General features: G+C 40.4%; 1 protein-coding gene across 3 annotated transcripts; it reads right to left on the bottom strand.

Moving 5' to 3' along the window:
* Positions 1-4,417: 4,417 nt before the first annotated feature.
* On the bottom strand, positions 4,418-19,185 carry LOC137098136 (uncharacterized). 3 transcript variants are annotated; one of them, XM_067474000.1, is made up of 5 exons: positions 18,993-19,185; positions 18,217-18,381; positions 11,967-12,022; positions 11,145-11,252; positions 4,418-8,588 (listed from the first exon to the last, which is right to left on the bottom strand). In XM_067474000.1, the coding sequence occupies exons 4-5, from the start codon at positions 11,242-11,244 to the stop codon at positions 5,044-5,046; spliced, it is 3,645 nt and encodes a 1,214-aa protein (XP_067330101.1). In that variant the 5' UTR covers positions 11,245-11,252; positions 11,967-12,022; positions 18,217-18,381; positions 18,993-19,185; the 3' UTR covers positions 4,418-5,043. The 3 variants fall into 3 exon arrangements, with proteins under 3 accessions (XP_067330101.1, XP_067330102.1, XP_067330103.1); XM_067474001.1 differs by having other exon boundaries at positions 18,217-18,376; XM_067474002.1 differs by lacking the exons at positions 18,217-18,381; positions 18,993-19,185 and having other exon boundaries at positions 11,967-12,027.
* Between the last annotated feature and the right edge of the window lie 1,372 nt (positions 19,186-20,557).

Raw genomic sequence — 20,557 nt, 5'->3', positions numbered from 1 at the left:
CACAGCTAAAGAGAAAACCTCCGAACTAAGGGTCTGTTTTCAGACAGGAAGCTACTGAATTCATGGGAAATGTGGCTTTAAATGGGGATTTGGATCATTGTATTGCTCGGGCTTTGCTGCCACACAAAGAATGTTGGGATACGTTTGGGCCACGAACGATCTGTCCAGCAGAACCTTCGTTAGCAGGCTAATTCATTTGTTGTTGCTGTGCACTGACACATTTGGGTTAAAGATTAAAATCTAGATATCAAATGAAAGTTCAGGATTCCAGCTTCTGTGGATGTCGCTCAGTACACCAGTGGTTTCTTTCTCTGTTTCATGACATTCACAATTGTTGTATTGGCTAAACCCAATGTTTGTTCCATGTCTGATTGTTTTTCCTTCTTTTCTCAGATTCAGAATGGCTGCTTTTCTCCCACTGACAGCTCTGTGGTTTTCTCTGTTCTCTGTGGTGAATTAATACTGAGCGGCTTGAACTTGGTTGTTGTGCACATGCAGCTTATTTTATGCCAGATGTTCATACAGTATCACTGAAACCTGACTGTACTGTCAGATTCAGTGCCTCCTCACGTCCACAGGGACTGAAGACAAGGACTGTTCTGTTGTCCTCTGTCCACCTGCCATGTCTAAAAACTGCCTGTAAACCCATTTATTGTGTCTTAGACTGTGTCTAAGATGCCACATCCTCACTTTCAACTATTTAAAACTGAGTTAGTTTCATTCCTCGTGACCTTCACCAGTGGTTACTAAATTTAAAAATCTGCACCAAAATATGGCTGTGACTTAAACTAAGTACATTTTTACAATTTCCAGGATTTTCATGCAACTATTTCATATTACAGCTGCTTGAGGCAAAAAGATTCTGCTTTTTTAAAACAGTTAAGCATCAAACTTTTTACAAATTTCAGCTTATTTACATTTTTATAATAAAACTTTTTTCATCATTACTTGGAAAATACTTGAGTTGTGAAACATTCACAGTGAATTTTTTTTATCTAGTTACATTTTGAATCTAAGAGACAAAGATAATTATGAGTCATTAACAGTTATTTTAATGTTAAATAAATTGGATTAAAGAATAATATACTTACTGCACAATATACTAGCATCAGTAAGTAGCTGGTTTCATAGTTGTGCAATAGAAATAATAAAATATCTGAATATTAATGCTTTTGTATTTCATGTACTTCTGACAGCACGTGAATCCTCAGATTCCCCAGATCATCCACAAATAATCAGAGTCAGAATAAAAAGTGCACCGTGCTGGTTTCTTCCTTTTTCATATTGTAGTATAATAAGCAGCCTCTGTGTGAAGCTGACCCTCTCTGATCATGCGGTTGGAGGAGTTTTTATCTTTGGAACTTTTTCAGCTGTTTGCAGCTGGAGCCGCTCTGTTTCCGGTCGGGAACAGCTGATCGGGCTGCAGCAAACCGGCACCGTGGATTTAAGTTTCGTTCGGACTTTAAACATCCCGGACGAAAGAAGGAGGAAAACAAGAAAACAATGGAGAACAAGGTGACGAGTTGACTGCACTGGTGAGGACCAACAACCTGTACATCAACCAGTCAGACTGGTCATGTCACTGTTGGTGGTGGGCCCCCGTCCTTAGTATTTGCCCAGAGAGTCCCACACGTCATATTGATTCCCGTTTACATTCCTCCCTCCACAGAGGGCGCATGTGACGTCATACTCTAGGTCGCAGCCAGACTCCAGCCCCAACATCCCGACGCCCTCTTTATGATCTCTGGTGGCTTTAATCATGCAACTCTCTTCAAGACCCTCCCCACCTTCACACAGTATGTGGATTACCACACCAGGGGGGAGAAGACACTGATCCTGATGCACTCCAATGTTAAAGAAGACTTCAGCTCTGTCCTTCCGCCCCTGGGCCGGTCTGACCAGAACCTGATCCACCTCCTACCTGAATACAAGCCCCTGGTTCAAAGGCAGCCCCCCACCACCAAAACAGTGAAAAGATGGTCTGAGGGGGCCACAAATGCCCTGCAGGGATGTTCTGAGGCCATGGATTGGAAAAAACTCTGAGACACATGGTGAGGACATTAATGGACTGACAGGCTGCTTTACAGATTACATCAACTTCTGTGTTGACATCTGTATAATAACAAAAACTGTCCACTGCTTCCCAAACAACAAGCTATGGGTCACCAAGGACATTAAAGTAATCCTGAATGAGAAGAAGGCAGCGCTGAGGTCAGGTGACAGGGAAGCAGTGACAGAGGTCCAGAGACGGCTGTCGGTAAATCTCAAAGAGAGGAAGGAGGCTTACAGGAGGAAGCTTGAGCAGAGGCTCCAACAGAAGAACACCAGAGCAGTCTGGAGTGACATGAAGAGCATCACTGGATAAAAGACCAGCAGCCAGAGGACAGAGGGGAGTGTGGACAACACCTTTTTTTAATAGATTTGATTTGACTCATATCCACCCCCCAAAGGAGCTTCAACACAGATGTACACGTCCCGACCCTGCAGGACTCGGACACCACTCCTGTCTCTGCAGCAATCACCATCTCAGCAGAGCAGGTGAGGAGAGAGCTATGCAGGCTTCACCCAACAAATCCTGCAGGTCCTGATGGAGTCAGCAACAAGATACTGAAACCCTGTGTCCCTAGTGACTTTAGACCTGTGGCTCTAACCTCCCACATCATGAAAGTGTTGTAGAGACTGGTCATGGACTTCCTCCTGCCTCTGGTGAATCAATTTCTGGACCCCCTCCAGTTTGCTTATCAGCCTCAGCTGGGGGTGGAGATACTCTCATCCACCCTGTGACACTGCATCTACACTCAACCTCACTGACTGACCCCAGTACATCCGTCTGTAGAACTGTGTGTCTGACTCTGTGACCTGCACCACAGGTGCCTCCCAAGGGACAGTCCTATCTCCCTTTCTCTTCAGCCTATATACGTCTGACTTCATGTAAACTCAGAGTCCTGCCACCTTCAGAAGTTTTCTGATGACTCTGTGGTTGTTGGATGTATCCAGGGTGGAGATATCACAGAATATTGATCAGTGGTGGACAGTTTTGTTAACAGGTGTGAGCACAATCATCCAGCTCAACATCAGTAAAACAAAGGAACTGGTGGTGGACTGAAAGTCCGGGACTCCTGTCAATCCCGTCTCTATACGGGGAGAAGGGGTGGCAGTAGTTTCAAAGTACAAATACCTGGCTGTCCACCTGGACAATAAACTGGACCGGTCAGTTAATCTACAGGAAAATTACAGAGCTGCTGTATTTTCTAAGGAGACTTAGGTCTCCTTAGAGATGTTGGATGTCTGGATGTTGTTGGATGTCTGGTTCTGTTCTGGGGGAGGATCTGGACCCTCTGCACGTTGTGGATGAGAGGAGTATGTTGTCCAAACTCCTCTCAATACTGGACAATCCCTCTCACCCACTCCATTGTGTGCTGGCTGCACAGAGGAGACTGATCACAGTCAAATGCTTCACAGAACAACACAGAAGATCCTTTCTCCCAGTAAACATTCAACTGTTCAACTCACCTCCCTTCGGTAAAAAGGGGGGGACTAAATGGCCCGAATGGACAAATAGTACTGTTTTTATTTCATTTGTATTTACTCCTCTAGCTGGGTTTTTCTTACTTTTTGATCAGAAGTTTGTACTTGTCTCAGTTTGGTGGAAGTTTTTTTTCTTTCTTTATTATTTTTCATGTGAAGAGCAGCTGTAACGAGGCAACACAATTTCCCTATGGGATAAATAAAGGTATCCGAGGTTGAATCATATCAACAGGAAAATTAGTCCAGATGACATGATTCAACCTTTGGATAATCAAACCTGGATGACTGAGAAAGTTCACCGACAGATCAATAAAGACTGTGAGCAGGCAAACACACATCACATCAGTGTCTGTGTTAATAGTTTAACAGAATCTCAGTCTAACTAAAGAGACTTTGTCTATGTAACCACAGCTAGTGTCCTGTTGATCGGATCAACAACGGGGCAGCAATTCATTTCACTAGAAGCTTTGTGTCCATCTGGTGGACAAAACGGTGAACTTCTTCATACACTGGTGATGATGCAGCAAGTTCACTGGACAGTCATTATAGAACTGTACAAGACTGAAGGACAAAAAAAATGTTTTAAGTGAACATGTCCCCACCACAAAGACAAGTTACACTGTGAGGAAAAAAATGTAGCCTCCATTTTCTTGAAAAGACAATATAATAAAAAATGAAGCCTGTTCATCAGTTTATTTAACTTTATCTCTAACTATTATATGAATAGTTTAAAGTGACAGTGATAAATGATGAAGTTGTCATATGAGAAACACAGGGACCAAAACCTGCCTGGACAACATGTGACGTAGTTGTCAGCAGTTGATCACTGTGATGGCTGCAGCTTCAGCCACATTTCATTTGTTTGGTAATGTTTTCACTCACCCTCAATTTCACCTTAAGCTCATTTGGTTTCACTCATTAAGTTTTTAACTTGTCGTAATTAAAAGAAAGCAGCATATTTGATTTAAGTATTAGGTTTATTTGTTTGACATCCTCAGTTGGTCCATGTATCATGAACATTTGATTCATTTTGTTTCAATACTTTAAGTTAATACATCTTGAATGAAACTACTTTATTTCTCCTTTATCTTGAGTCACAGTTGTGCTGGTCCAGAGATGGTGATCCTCCAAATAAAAGACTGGACTGGTTCCTCATTAGCCTTAAATCCTTTTCACTAAAATACTAAATTCTACCCTTTTTTTAAAAATATGTCAACCTGCTCAGCCCCTGACAAACACGGACCTGAAAAGTCCTGGAAGAGTGCTGAGCTTTTCTCCTGTTTCCTGAAATCAGTTCTGTAATGACCCATCACCAGCAACAGTGTGATCTTTGGATGGAAATGTCTGTTGGTTGGAAACAACTGAAGTATGAAACATCAGAAGATCAGCATTATATCATAACTTATGCAACAGGACATTCAAATTTACTTAATCTATCACCTTATTTATTGGAAAAAGGCTTCCGCATTCGGAATGCCATCAGATCATAAAAGCTCAGAAATGGCCCTCCTCCCTTCAGGTACCGAACCCGTTGGTTCCAGCCAGGTTTGGCTTCAGATTTCTCCCCTTAATGATGAGGTTCACGTACCCTGAAGTGGTGAGATGATCTGGTTTCTGTGCCTCCTCTTTGAGTCTGTTCAGACCCTCAGCAGAGCTCTTCAACTGTTTCTTTAATTCAGCCAATACAACATCACGTTCAGCCCTCAGTTTTTCAGTCAATACCCAAACAAGATATTGATCCTTTCGAGCTTCCTTGTACTTTTCTTTCAGTTCTTTTACTGTTCGGTTTTCTTTGACTTCCTTATAGTCCCACCTGAACTTCTGGATGAAATGCACATTCCAGTAACACTTTCCTGGGCAAACAGTACAGCGGCCATCACTGCCCAGTGTAGCACAGCCTGTTTTACCGTCGTCACCGTGAGGATAGTGACAAGTCATATGACACTGCTGACAGTTGGTGAAGAAATCTTCAGTGGGTGAAACATCAACTTGAACAGGCTTTGTCACAGTGACTTCAAACTCAAAGATCTTATTTCTGCAGATTTCTGCCTCATGCTTATTCAGTTTTTGAATTGTCTCATTTATCTCCTGGAGCTTTGCCAACTCATCTTTAACCTGCTCCCACAACAGTCCAACTGAATTCTCCAGCTGCTGTCTTTCTCTGAGGACTTCCTTTGTCAGGGTCAAACTTTTAGTGTCCATGATATTCAGAGCACCAAAAAACCTCTTCATATGCTTTCTTCCTATTTCCCAAAACATTTCATCAAAACTCACATCTTCATCGGTGTCATCATCACTACCTGTGTTGTTTGCCCCTGATGATTTGTTGCGTGCAAACAGAGCTGAATTATTGAATCTGAAGTGAACTGGCAGCCTGTCGTCTCTTTTAGGACATGGGACACCTGAAGCATTGATGGCCTCTAGAACTGGAGGGTGATGGCCAGCATCAAACGTCACCAGAACCCTGACGTTTTGTGTAACATCTCTGTCAAAGATTGAGCGAACAGCATCAAACAGATCTTTCTGTGTTGGTGTGAGTTCTGCTAAAGCAGTCTGAACTACAAAACACACAGCATCAATTTCACTGATGCTATGCTCAACAGAGAAGAGCCTACAAAGCTGCTCTAGGATTTTCTTGTGTCTTTCTATGCATCTTGTTTCTCCAACGTCTGGTATGTCCACAACCGTCAGTGAGAAGGGGACCTTAAAGCCGTCTTGGTGGTTGATTTTATACACAGCGACGTGTGAAGTCACACTTTCAGCTGGTGACCTTGACTGATTTTCATCAACTATTCGGAATCTGAAATTGTCCTTCCACTCTACACCAACAATGTAGTTGATCATTCCATTGATCAGAGTGGACTTTCCTGCTCCGATCGACCCAAAGAGCAGAATAGTGCGATTTTGCCTCAAGCTGCTTTTGCCAATGTTGTACCTCCGACAGCCACTGTCATACACATCTTCTTCTTCCAGAGGCAGTTTGTAAACTGAGGGAGATTCTGAATTTATCCTTTCACTTGTACATCTGAGAACTTCAGCAAGACGTGAACATTTTTTTGTGCAAACATTAACACTGACATGTTCCTTGCTTCTGCCAACTTCACCACAATCACATCTGACTCTGACAACATATTCTGTCTTTGGCTGAAGTCCTGAAATGATCACATGTTCAACTGTTGACACCATTTGTTTCCACTCCAGATCTTCCTCTTTCACCCTGTTGTCTGTTGTAGCGTACTCCACCATGTAGCTCAAAATTTGAACATCCTGTCCAAGCTCAGCAGGTTTCTCCCAGCTAACTGATATCTCTGAAGAATTTGGTTCAACTTGAGGTTTTCCAGGAGGACTGCAGGGTAAGGTTTTAATGGAACCACTGACTTCATTGGCTGGTCCAACACCTACTGAGGTCACTGCTCTGCATCTGAACATATACTCTGTGTTGAGCCTCAGATCGCTCACTGTGACTTCTCCAGGTGTTGATGCTGTCTTTCGTTGCCATCCATCCTCTCCACTGACACAGTACTCAACAGAGTAGGAGCTGATGTTCTCTGCTCCAAATCTGGGTGGAGAAACCTTCAGTGTCACACTGTTGTGGTTTATGTCACTGACTGTCACAGTTTCAGGTTTTGAAGGAGGCTCAAAGTTCTCACTGACAGAAAATCCATCTTTATAAAGGTAGATGCTTGAACCTTTCTGTTTCTCATCCTTTAAACCCACTGTCAGGAACTTAATGTTCTGGTTCTCCTTGTTGGCCTCTGCAAAATCACTGAAGAGCTTTGCTTTACTCCTAACTTCATCTAATGCTTCTTTTGAGCTGTACCACTGTCCCTCCTCTACATCATGAGTATGTGGATGTTGAGGGTCGTCTGGTTTGGTTCTTCCTTTTAAGTACTCTGATAGAGCTGAGAGGTACAGGTCAGGACTTCCCAGTGAGGTGAAAACAAAGCACACAAGTTCTACATGGAAACTTTCTTTGTACAGATGATTCTGAGATGGGACGATCATTGTGTTTTTCATCGTGTTGGTAAAAGACGTTAAGGTGTAGATTTCTCTCTCTTTACAGTTCATCCACTCACTCAGGTTTCTGTTGTTGAATGGAGAAGAATGTCTCTTCTTCAGGAGGTCCACAAGCACAGTCTCATCTTCTCCTCCTCCTCGGATTAATGGAAGCTTCTTTCCCAAGGTTTGTTGGAATTCTAATCTGAACTCAGAGCACCTTTCTTTAAAACATTTAATTTTCTCACCAATCTGTGGGAACTGCTGGACAGTGGTAGTTCTCAGTGCATCACTGCACCTGATTTCCAGCTCACTGAGGTCCTCCAGGACTCTCTGTGCTTGCTGAACTAAACTTCTACTTATCTGACGTACAAGTTTAGCAGCAGAAGAATCTAAACTTGTCAGAGGCAACAGCCAGACCTTCATTGGTACAGCATTTTCCCCGTTGGCTCCCAGCAGTTTGGGCAGACTTTGGTAGACTTCTACAGCGTCTTGAAAGGACGAAGGAGTTTTCTGAAGGGAAAAGTCTCCATAGAATCTGCAGGAGAAATTCTCAACATTTGCTCTGTCCTGTTCTTCCAGTTTAAGGGAACCTTCACTTGTGGTAAGTGTGGGAATTTTCTTGATCATCACTTTCAAGTTGCCTTGAACATCTTGATGATTTTCCTTCACAGACACCTCACGGTCAAAAACAAAGAAGGCTTGTGCCCCATAAAGAACAGCTGTGACTACATGTGTTGCTAAACCTTTATCAAACACATATGGATGCTTCACATTTCCTCTTCCAAGATGATTCATTGACAGCTCTCGGACCTTTGTGGTAGCCTTGTACTTCAGTGTAACTCTGGCCTGATTTCTGGAAGTTTTACTATCATGTAGGTATTTAGCAGATCCCTCAACCTCAACTAGTCCTGCCAAAAAACTCGCCTTCAGTGATGCCTCAACATTTAGTGCTGATGATTTATCCTCAATTGATTCAGATGCAACTATCTCAAAGTCGTTATAGTTCTGTTGTCTTTCTCCTATGTGTTTAATCAGGTCATCACGGTCCCACAGTGTCATTCCTGCAAAAAAAGAAGAAAAAGAAATCAAATTCAATTTCAGTTTCCAGAAACAGTGGATGTGTTTTTCTGTTAAAGAAATTATTTTGTTAGTCCTGAGCTGAGGTGTGAGTAGGCCTTGGAGGTGATGTGGCATGAGACTCAGGGTCTCTGGTGCTCTGTGGCTTGGGGGCACTGTGGTTTATGATCTGTGGTTTAGACTGAGGTCTATGTTTCCATCGGAGGCCCTGAAATAATAGGGGTCACTTGGCCAGTTAACATGACAAACACTATACTCTACACTCCTGTTGCTGGGTCCTAATTGGCCAGATCCAACTGTCCCATTTGGAGAAAAAGGTGAACCCAAGAGTGATCAGAGACCAGGACTGAGAATAATTAAGTGATTATTGGACAAACAAACAACACAATTGGAATTGGAGAAAGAAAGACACGAAGCTCTTCCTCAACAGCTCTCAGTCTCTTTTTGTTTCAGTTTTTATAGCAGTCACACTTAAGAAGCTCAGCTCACACAGATATGTCGTGAAAAATGGGAGAAATGTAAAAATTTTTGTTTCCAGAATGGGGAACTCCATAAAACAAAGCTTAGCTTTGAACCACAATTTTGTCTTAGTTCCGTTAGTTCCTCCTGCTCTTGTAAATCATGTCCTTTCTAACAACGGATGCTGAGCTATATGGGTCAGTGAATGAGTCAAGGCATTCAGTGAAGGCTGAAGAGAAATAAAAGGACATGTTCTCTTCAAGAGTTTTCAAATGTTCACCTATTGTTCCACACAAAGCAGAAGTGTTAACATCTTGCCACTTCTTGGCAAGTGGGAACATTTGCAGGTTGCCATTTTCCACATGTTGTGGCCAGAGGTGGACCTTTGAACGGAATCCATTTATTTTATCTGTACTTGTAAGCAGGTTTTCATTTCGGCCTTGCATTTGTGTGTTCAGTTCATTCAGATGATGAAAAATATCTGCCAGCCTTGAACACCACTCATCACTTGTAAGCAGCTTTGTGTAATCAGACCTCTCATTTGTGAGAAACACTTTAAGTTCCCCCTGCAGCTCAAACACATGGTCCAGCACTTTGCCACGCGTCAACCATCGGACCTCCGTATGAAACAGCAAGGCTTTATGCTCTGCTCATATGTCCTCACACAAAGATGCAAATATGCAACTTTTCACAGGTCGTTTCTTCAAAATAATCCACATTCTTGTGTTGAATCGAAGGGTGTTTCATTTGGAGGTGGTGTTGAAGCTGACTTGGGACCATAGCACAGAGCTTTTCACCACACACCAAGCACAACGGAGTCGGTATCGTTGCATCTCCCAGTGAAAGTAAATCCCAATGTAATATAGCTTTCGTTGTATTGCCTCGCACAAGAGACTTTGCTCAAGGTCTCCGTCTTTGCTTTCTTTTGACAACCACTCCTACTATGGCCTTCATCTGGGTCCGATTCTGGTCCAGAGCCCAGTTCGGAATTAGCATTTTTCCTTTTTAGAAACTTCTCCATCACTGTCACTATAGACTTAATAGCTACAATGTCACCTGTCACATCCACGATTCACCAATTCTCTTGTCTCAAAGTACAAGAAAATTAGCTCCCTGCTGCCTCCTATAGGTGCACAGATATATACACAGACACTTGACATAACATATTATTTGCAGACAATTAATGCATTTTCAAAAACAGGGAGACTAAACTAAGGGAACAACCAAAGCTAAACAGGATCAGGACTAAGACACAAAAGAAACTAAGCACAGACAAAACAAAGAGAACTAGAAAAAGCTAAGAGTGAACATGATAAAGGAAACTAGAGAAGCTTGACATGAGTGTACAGAAAGAAGGTAAGAAATAGGAACAGGACTAAACATAATACACAACCAGGAGTAAGTACCACAAACTACACCTCAGTCTAAAACAGCCAAGTCCACACAAACACAGAATACATCACTGTGATATTAGAATTACATTGTTTGAATGTAATCAGGACAGTCAGTTTATCACATTATGGTTAAGGATCTAAACATGAGAAGTGGCTCAACACCTGCTAACAACTTCACCTGACAGAAGGTAACTGAACATGTTGGCATCTAGATGATCTAGACAGAGCAGGGCTGAAGGTTTCACAATGCACTATTTATAAAAAATCTACTATTCGAAAGGAACTTTTCTCTGGCATCAACTTGACATGGTCACTCAGAGAACTGCTGCTCACTGGATAATTTCTCTTTTTTAGACTGTTCTCTGTGAACCCTAGAGATTGTTGTGCAAAACAATCCCAGCTGATCAGCAGTTTCTGTGGTAGTTGTAGTGGAGAATTCATTCAGTCTTTTCTTTAACATTATTAAGAGCATCAGTTATAATGTGGTGGCTGATCAGTGTATATCTGTTGAGTGTAGAAATGTTTTATTATTTGTAGCTTTAAGATAGAACCTGAAGAGTTTAGCTTTGAGGTAAAAGAGGTTCAAACAAATATTGTATAACTAAAAAAATAAAGCAACAGATCTGAAGTGAAAACGGGTTTTTAAAAACTGTTGATCCATCAGCATCTGTACTTGTGAATTCTTACCAGGGACGAGTAAGTCTTGGCGGCAGTCGTACAGCATCCCGAGGCTGAAAGGCCGACCAAGAGCGGCCACCTCCATCGTTCTGCTGGCTTCAGGGTCCATGTCTTAGTCTAGATTTGGCAAAAGACAGAGTTAATTCCCAGCTGTCCTGCTATTAAAAATGCCAGAAGCAGCAGATACTCTGTTGTTGGCATATGATCAACCCTTGCAGTTTTGGCTAAAAATATCATTTAGGTGCATGAAAAAAAGTCCAGAGTCACAGTGCGGACTCATGGCTGCTTTGAGACGGAGCTGCTAACGTCTGCATGCTCACAGTGACAACGAGCAGCCACAAGTTCACCATCATAGTGTAGCACATCCGCATGTTAACATTTTCCTATGACAGACACACAGTCAATTAACATTGATCCACAGTGTCTCTAAATACACATTTATTTAAGGAGACCAAAGTTTGAAAAGAAACTTCTGTGGAGTCGGAAATGTTGAAGGTCTAACTCAAATTATCTGTTGATATTTCAGTCTGTAGACACATTCTGCATTGACTGGCTGGATAACAAGTCCATCAATTGAACATCACTGCTTATTTTACTCTTTAAACCTGCAAGCTTCTGTCCATAAAGTCACAGGTTTTACAGAAATACATTCAAAGGGTATTTAACAACCATTCTCTTATTCTTTTTGTACACCGGCTTGAAAGATTTGAACAGTCAGTGACATACAGGATTATTTATTACATTTCTTTTCCCATAGTTTGGTTAAATCTCAGAATCTGAAACTCAGACTGAACCACAGCACATTAACAAAAAGAACCTTGTTGTACTTACAGTAGAGATATGTGAGGTCCTCTGGAGGAGTTTTGTAGCTTCAGACATTTTATGCCCTGTGAGAGAGAGAAACACCCCCCTGATCATTATTCATTAACCGGAGGCGGCACAGAGGAGAATCAGGGTTATTTCCCAGAAATGACATGACCTGCAGAAAGTACTCTTCATCACTGGGGGGCAGCACCCTGTGCTACTCAGCAACTCAGACAATATTGTGAAAATTGGAAACAGGCATTTGATGCAGCTACTATATTTGTAACCATGAGATGAAGGTGGTGTGTTTGTTGCAAAGAGTGAATAAAAACAGCCTCATAAGTTGGATTTCATATTGTTCAGTCTTGCAGTTATTACTTTGCTGTAAATATGCTGGAAACAAAGGTGAATATGAAGTGAAGTCGTATTCACTGTAACTAGGTCAGTTTCCTCTTTGTCTCCTGACCTTCACTTTTTAAATGCCTGATGACTGAAACAGGGCTCAAAGAACATTAGGTTTGCAGAGCTTCTTCTTTTATATTCAGGCTGATAAGGTTGGAGTTCATGGAAACTGTCTAAACTTTTGGTTTGTAGTTTGGTTGTTAAAGATCATCTGTGTTTTTCTCTGCTGTTAACGTTACAGGGCTGATAACTGAGCTCCACTTAGAGTTTAACGAGGTATTTGGGGCAAAGAGTATCAGAACTTTTAACCACATACTAACTCTTTTAAAAGTGCCAGAGCCTGACAGCTGCCCTTAGTGGTAAATTAGCTTAATCTCCGTTTCCACTTTGTCCCCTGACCTTCCACGTTTCACACTGTGGCCATGGGGCAACTGAGCGGTCACACCTTAGGAAAGGGTTTCAAGCAATGTCAACAATGTGGAATTCAGTCGCTAACCCTGCAGACTTATTCAGCACGGTACCTCAGAGTTACCTTGCCTGTTTCACAAGAACTGCAAAACTGCTTTGCAGCACCTTTGTCATAAGAAGTGAAGATTTCCTGTTTTGATCCCCATTGGAAAATGTTGTTGTTCAGCAGCAGGACCAAACGTCAAACACTCGCCTTCTGGTGCATTATCTATGAACACCCTCCGACCTCGATCATCATGTCTCACTCTTCCTTATGTCTGCTTGTTTCTCTCAGTTCTCTTGCTCTCATTTGGCTGGAGCCTCTGGATGACTAAACAGTAAATTGAGCTCAATATACAAACCTTATTTACTGAAATGTAAATGGGCTTTGAAATGCTGTGTAAGTAAATGAATACAAATGCTATTATTTGCTGAAACCAACAATTCTGATTTGCTAATTTTGAATTTGATGCCAACATATTGGTACAAAGTTGGGACAGGCCCATGTTTTTCTCTCTGAAAGCATCTGTGAACAGAGAAGGAGGCTATTTTTCCTCATTCCTGCATAATAAAGGATTTCTGATTGAAGCGTCCGTAGGCAAGACGCTGAACCCACAGTTGCCCCTGGCTCTTGTTCTATTAGTCAGTTTAAAAAAACGTGTCAGATCAGCAACTGTAAGTGTCATCAGGCATGAAAATACTGAGCAGATATTTTATTGTCTTTGACATTTTCACTTTCATCAAAAAAAGATTAATTAAATTGAATTAACGATTTCTTTAATCAAGAACTCAAAAATAGTAAATGTGTCATATGGTTGTATTCACGTTCATCACTGATGTGAAGAAATGTGCAATTTCTAACATTTATTTTCAAAATATTGCATAACTTGCTTTTTGTTATCTGATTTCCATCTCCTGAACTCTATCGCCTGCATTGCACATTGTGGAATGAGGTTATCTTTTGGGATTATTTTAATTGTAACAAATTACCTACATAAGTGAATAGAGAGTTATTATTTTATGTATTTGCACTATTCATTCTTGCTTAAAAGAAATGACACCATCTTTGAATTTTTGGCTCGGCTTTTTCAGCGTTCTCTTACAGTTTTGCATCTACAGCTAAAATCAGCTAACACACAATTACCAGACCAAGTATTTACTTTAGGAACAAACTGTACCAACCCAACAAAATGATCAAACTGTGCACAACGATCAATTTGTTGTTATATGGAAATGCAATTTAGCCTGATATTTAAGCTTGTACAGACACAACACGGCATAATCTCATTCTAAAATGGGTTTGTCAACACTGTATTTTTCAGCTCCCATCATATTCTGTGTGTATCTCTAACCTGTGAGGAGCCTGGTATGAATTTCTGTATTAATCTTCCTGTGTTTTGCTGTACAGTTGATGAACTTTAAGAGTGTATATATTATGTGACAGGGAAGAAATATGTTTGTACAGCAAAGAGGCTGCTGACGCTGCCCCACCAGAAGCATCCTGTTTATAACCACAGGTCTGTGAAAGAACCAGTGACTGTAAGTATCTGTGCAGATTATTGGAAACTTGTGGAATGTAGTTGAATCTTGTCATGCAACATTTTATTATTATAAACTTGCCTAGTTTGCATTGATCTGAGTGAAACTTGGTTTATCAGTGATGAAGACTAAGCCTGAAACTGATTCATCCACGTCCGAACTTTCATTTCCTTTTTTAATTCTGCATAAGAAGAAATTCCCACATCCAGGATACATTGTATTCAGCAGTGTGTATTTTATCTGTGTTAAGCTTTAAGAGTAGAACAGTGTAATAAGGTGAAGTTAACCTTAAGATAACATTAAAAGTTCAAACGCTCCAAGATGCCATCATATTAGAAAGGTGTGGGGAACTGTAAGAAAGCCATATGTCCTCATAACAGTATACAATATCAGAAGAAGAAGTTTTAGTGTGTGACCTTTATGAACCATGGCCCTTGCAAAACACATCCTGTGGATAAGTCTGTTATCAGCATTTACAAAAATGCTGCCTTTCACTTTCACCGTCAGGTTCGCAGGCTGTTATTTCTGGGAATTGGTTACACTTTTTGTAAAGGCATTATGCAGTTCATGGCCCATCTCACGTCTCTAACCACTGTGTGCAAATCTTTCTTGTTCCACTTGTTATCTGCACATGTACAATAAAAAGAACATCAAACCCCAGTAAGCATTTCATCAAACAACACATTCATGTTCTTTCAATGATTTGTTACACAATGTACAATACATCCATCAATACCACAAGGTGATTTACTAGACATGACAAACTGCTGAACTGTGCACTTTTCAGACACCTGTTGAAATACTGCAAAGATGAGAGTTAAGAGTTATGTTTTTTTATTCATTCTTGTTTTCAGTTTTTCCTGTGCCCATAAACATTTCTTTACATTGTACAGCTACAGCAAGCATGAAGAGGTTCTTTTCTGCTCTGAATGTCATAGAAACCAAAAGCTTGACCCTGACAAAGGAAGTCCTCAGAGAAAGACAGCAGCCGGAGATTTCAGTTAAAAAGTTGTGGGAGCAGGTTAAACTTGGTTTAACAGACAAGTGAAATACTAAAAGAAAACGAGGCAGAAATCAGCAGAAATGAGAACTTTGAGTTTGAAGTCACTGTCAAGAAGCCGCGTCAACAAGATATTTCTGGTTCTGGAAACTACATCACCAACTGTCAACAATGTCATGTGACCTGTCACTATCCTTGTGCGATACCAAATGATGGACATAAGGCAGGCTGTGCTGCAATGGACTCAAATGGACACTGCACTGTGTGTCCAGGCAAATGTTATTGGAACAAACACATTAATCAGAAGTACAGGTGGATGTATGAGGAGGTTAAAGAGAAGAGAACAGTTAAAGAGCTACAAGAAAAGTACCTAAAAGCCACAGAGGGTAAAAAATCTGTTAAGCAACTGATTGACAGACTGAAGGCTGAATATGACCAAGTGCAGGCTGAGGTGGTGAAACTGATGCAGAGGTCAGCAAACTGTCTGAACAGACTTCAAGAGATAGCACTGAAGCCAAACCCTCTGTCCACTCCAGAGTACATTGACATGCTCATTGAGGGAGAGAAACAGGAGGCGAAGCCAGGCTGGAAACAACGCATTCAGTCCCTGACAAGTATAAGAGGAAAAGCAGAGACCATGGCCAAAGTGGCAAAAGGAGACAAACTCCTTCATCGCCAAGAATCTCAAATGTAGGGTCACCAACCTGGTGATAAGGCATCTTATTTTTATTGTTTGTGATAAATTTTTCGCCAATTTTAAAATATATAATCATCTACTGCCGTTGTTTTTAGTATATTTACATTTGAAGTTAAGACATAAACTAAATAATTATGACTTTACAAGTTATTAAAAGTACTGAGTTATACTTTATTTTGTATGGTAAAAAGGGGGCTTCTCTTGAATGTTGGAGAAATGATTAAATCAGAAATTTCAATATGCATATTAATTGTTGTCACTTGGTTATTAGTTTATTAAATGTCCTAAATGTTCCAAACCACCAGATGAACAATCAAATGTCTGAAGACCAAACTGTGGTCATGGGGTCTCTTAATGAACATCACATCACTCTCCTCCAGCTACAAGATGCTGCAGTTCAGTGTTTGTCCACACAGGACTAATCGGCCTCCAACAAGAATGTGGTGGACAGTCACACATGAAGTTAAAAGAATCATAGTCATATATGGAAAACTATGATTTTTTCACAAATTCGGGAAACATTGTTTGGGAATTCTCCCTGTGAAACTTTGTCTGTGGAAAGTATTACTTGAGTGTGCAATAATATTTCTGCTTTATTTGTATTAATAACTTAGTGTCATATGTAACATGTGTCATTATAGCTATAGCGTGATTAGAATATATGCAAGCAATAGTAAAACTTAACATAGTGAGTGTGTGTGTGTGACACATCGTGTGAACAATGTATGTAAGTTGTTTGGCAGATGGCAGAGCAGGGGGCGGCTGGAGAACAGGAACCAGGCTCGATGTATATGTCTCCAAATAAGGAAGTAAACGTTGAAAGAGCGACTCCCGGCAGAAGCTGCAGCTGCAGTAAAACAGACTGGCTATATAATGTCTGGTCGAGGGAGAATCAGATGTCAAATTATATTTTCACACCTGTTCATATTATTCATATTTAGATCTCTTGTAACCAGGATTGAACTAAAATAATAAAATCTCTCTTTGAGAATAAAGTCGCAGTCCTTCTCATCTATTTTGGAGACGCTACAATACACATCCAAACATGGAAAAACACGAGTCTTGGTTGGTGACTTGCTACAGTCTAAGTATTTAACCAATAGTAAGGATCTGTTGCTCACAAATAATAATACGAGATCGTTAAGCTGCCTACAGTATTTCCCTCTGTAATGTAGAGTAGAAGCATTAACTAACACAATTACTGATAAGGATGTTAAAAGTGTACTTTACAGTACCTGAGTATATGTATGTTTCACCGCTGTGTACAAGTTACACACAGTACATTTACACTTAGTGAGATGCAGAACAGCTGCTAGTATCATAATAAACTGGTCTTGTAAAAACAGAAGAAAAGAAAAACAATAAGATTAATGATATGGATAATTCTAAAATTATACTTTAAGTCTGACAAATTCACCGACCAATTTTCAAACAAAACCAATTTAAAAGAAAGAAAAACCCAAAACGGATTAACCTGCTCCAAAGAGAGTGAAACCTGAAAAAAAAAAACATTTCTTCCCTTTTAAACTCAAGACAAGAGTAATGAAAAGGTCACCTTCAGTAAACAGATATCATCTTACATACTTTAATTGTAACTTATTACTTTTAACGCACAGAAATAAGTCTATTATTTGATACAATGAAGCTGTTGCTTTCATGAACAAACTCAGGGGAACATCTTCAGATCTCTGTCCCTCTGTAGCTGGTCCTGTTCTACTGCTGCAGCTACTAATTACCTCTAATTGATTTGCAATTCATTGTTCATAAACAAGAAAAGTTCCGTTTGTAAAAACTGAAGTGATCTGACAGTTTTGCTGCTCTGTCCACAAACTTTACTAATGAAAATGTCACTTGTTTTATAACTGCTTCCCTTTTTTAGATGAGTACATTCTACCTGAACTTTATTTCCTGTCTCCTGTCTTCAATCACACTGAAATATGAAACGTTTTTGATTTAAATATCTGACAGAACGTCAAGCAGCACTTTAAGGTGCAGGGTGGACACAGGTCAGGAGCTGTGAGTCTCTGTCAAACTAACTAAAGCAGCAACAGCGTGACACTGAACCTTTAACTCCGCAGCAAAAATCATATTTTCCCACTTACAGGCCTGACTCATAACCTGGGAGCTAATGGCTGCTTCATTTGTCAGAAGGCACAAAATAAAACACACACACAAAGTTAGTTTCTACTCACCGGTCCATGGAGCCTGAACTCCACCGTGGAGGAAAAGGGGGAGGCTGTGGTGGACTGGACACGGCAGCAGACGGGTCTTTGGCTGGTGTCTCCAGGTCGGACTGTACCTGTAGCAGGCCGGAAGCTTCTTCTGCTCACACAGTCCAGACTGTTACCCGCTCTGCTCTTAATACAAATGTCAACCGAGCAATCAGAGACTGTAGCACACCGAGCTAGTTTTAGCATTTAGCACCAAATCTATGCTAATATCGCTAGCATGCTAACGCGCTACTTAGCATCACTGTGAATGAATACAAGCTTACAAATGTACACGTTTTTATACTAGAGGAACTACAGTAAGATCTGAAACAGGTAGTAGTACTTCGTAATAACCAGGGTTATGGACGGTTTTACACACAGCTACTGGTTTGTGCTGAGATGGTCTCTGCTCTGCAGCTTTACTCTGTGGTGGTGCTGCTACAACTTGGCTAAAACTCGGATTAAAGTTCAACAAAATAATGATTTCACTTGTGAAGCAGAATATATTTGAGATTTACAGATTCGTTGTGAATTGGTGCCATATAATTAAAGTTGAATGGAATTGACATTAAGTACATTTTGACCCAACAAATAAACAGGTTCACACTGGTTTTTCTAAGCGGTTAAATCAAAACCAAGGGACTGAAACACTTTCATGGAGTTTTGTAAACTCAACAAACACAATGTCAACAGAGGGAAATAATGAGTTTCTGTAACCATAAAGAAATATTAAGTACAAATACATTTAGTACAAATACCTGTCCTTCCCTGCTTCTTCACTTCTTGCTTTTTCAGGCTGAGAGCAATAAAACACACTGAGACTAAAATGTCCAGTTAATGTCTACATATATTCTCCTACGCTGTCTAACAATGTAAAGACTGTGTGTAAAAGTCAAAAAAATGTAGTGAAAATCCTCAAATTAGTGAACGAAAAGGCAGCAGATCAAGACTGTGACCAGCAGACAACTTGCACATTCACATGTAAAACCAAACCTTTTCCAGTAGATGTCGACATGTTAAAAACAAATTAAGGACAAGGTTCAGTTTTGTAGACACAGAAACAGCAGCAGGTAAAAGTGGAGCTGATATAACATCTTTATTTACCGACAGCTGCTTTATCCATAAGAATCCATCATGATCAGTACTTAAAGTAACGTAAACTTGAAATACTTCAGTAAAGTACAAGTACCCAAACATTTTACTCAATTACAGAACTTAGTAGTAAAATAGACTCAGTTACTCTGGAAAGTAGAACCTCAGAACAGCTGCTCTCCACCACGTGCTCATCACCCAGTTACCTGCTCAGCTGCTCCCTGTTACTCATTAGCTTCAGTCATGTACGTGTTGCTGCACAGCATCTTCTTCTGTGTGTATAATCTCACACGTCACGTGTCCTGGAAATTACTTGGTTAATGTGAATGTTTGTCTTTTTTCCTTTCATTTTTTAATCTTCATTCAGTTCTTCAGCAACAGAAGAACAACTGGACTGAGCTCAGGTGACCGTATGTGGAGGATCAGTTTCCTCCTTCATTGCCTACAACTTGCCTTAAACACCTAAAAGACTTTCTATCTCCTAGTAGGTTCAGTCAACTCTTATCATGCCATATAATGGTAAAAGCACCTGACATGGTTCTTACCATCCACTATGCTGCACAATTGTTGCAGTTCTTGTTGCAAATTAACACAGGGCTACAGTCTTCTCATGTTTAGGCACTAAATTAAATAGCTTAGGATTTAGGACAAAAATAACAAGAGTAGAATTGGAGAGAAATTGTAGTTTGAAGTGCAAACTGAACCTCTTCAGACACCTGGTCATGACATTGCTCTCTGTGTTATTTCAAAAACAATCTGCAGCCATGTCTAAAAAATTGGATGGTCCCAATTGACTTTCTGATGCTGTTAAAAGAAAAAAGCAAAAGGCTGGATACTCATGAAGGCCCTTTGTCTGTCTATCAGAATTCTTAAAAAATATATATTTATACAGCAGGCTAATACAGTAGACTCTGACACTATGATTATGGGTGGTCCTAGACAAAGTGACCACTTGTCCAACATCTCTTCTCGTCCCAAGCTCAGCTTTGATGATGCAGTCTTTTCATTTTCAGCCTGCAGAATCAGGGAACACAGGAAAAAGGTAATATATGAAAATATGAGTGGTCTCCACTGGAAGAATCTTACAACAAAATAAAATAGGAAAACAGGAGTTTCAACCCTTATACACAAACTAAAATTAATAAAAAGCTTTTCAGCTGGTTGATGTTTTAACATCTGTCTTTGGGACCATTAGGTAGCTAGTTAATTCAATGTGTTGAATTTTGTAGTA

This window comes from Channa argus, chromosome 14, assembly GCF_033026475.1.
Source record: "Channa argus isolate prfri chromosome 14, Channa argus male v1.0, whole genome shotgun sequence".
NCBI lineage: Eukaryota > Metazoa > Chordata > Actinopteri > Anabantiformes > Channidae > Channa > Channa argus.
Note: the sequence above shows the minus strand (reverse complement) of the source record. Positions and strands in the feature narration are given on the sequence as shown.

Coding starts and splice junctions, on each gene's coding strand:
- LOC137098136 (XM_067474000.1), bottom strand. CDS start 11,244: ATGGACCCTGAAGCCAGCAGAACGATGGAGGTGGCCGCTCTTGGTCGG. Junction 8,589..11,144: donor CCAAGACTTACTCGTCCCTG/GTAAGAATTCAC, acceptor CTTTTTTTGCAG/GAATGACACTGTGGGACCGT.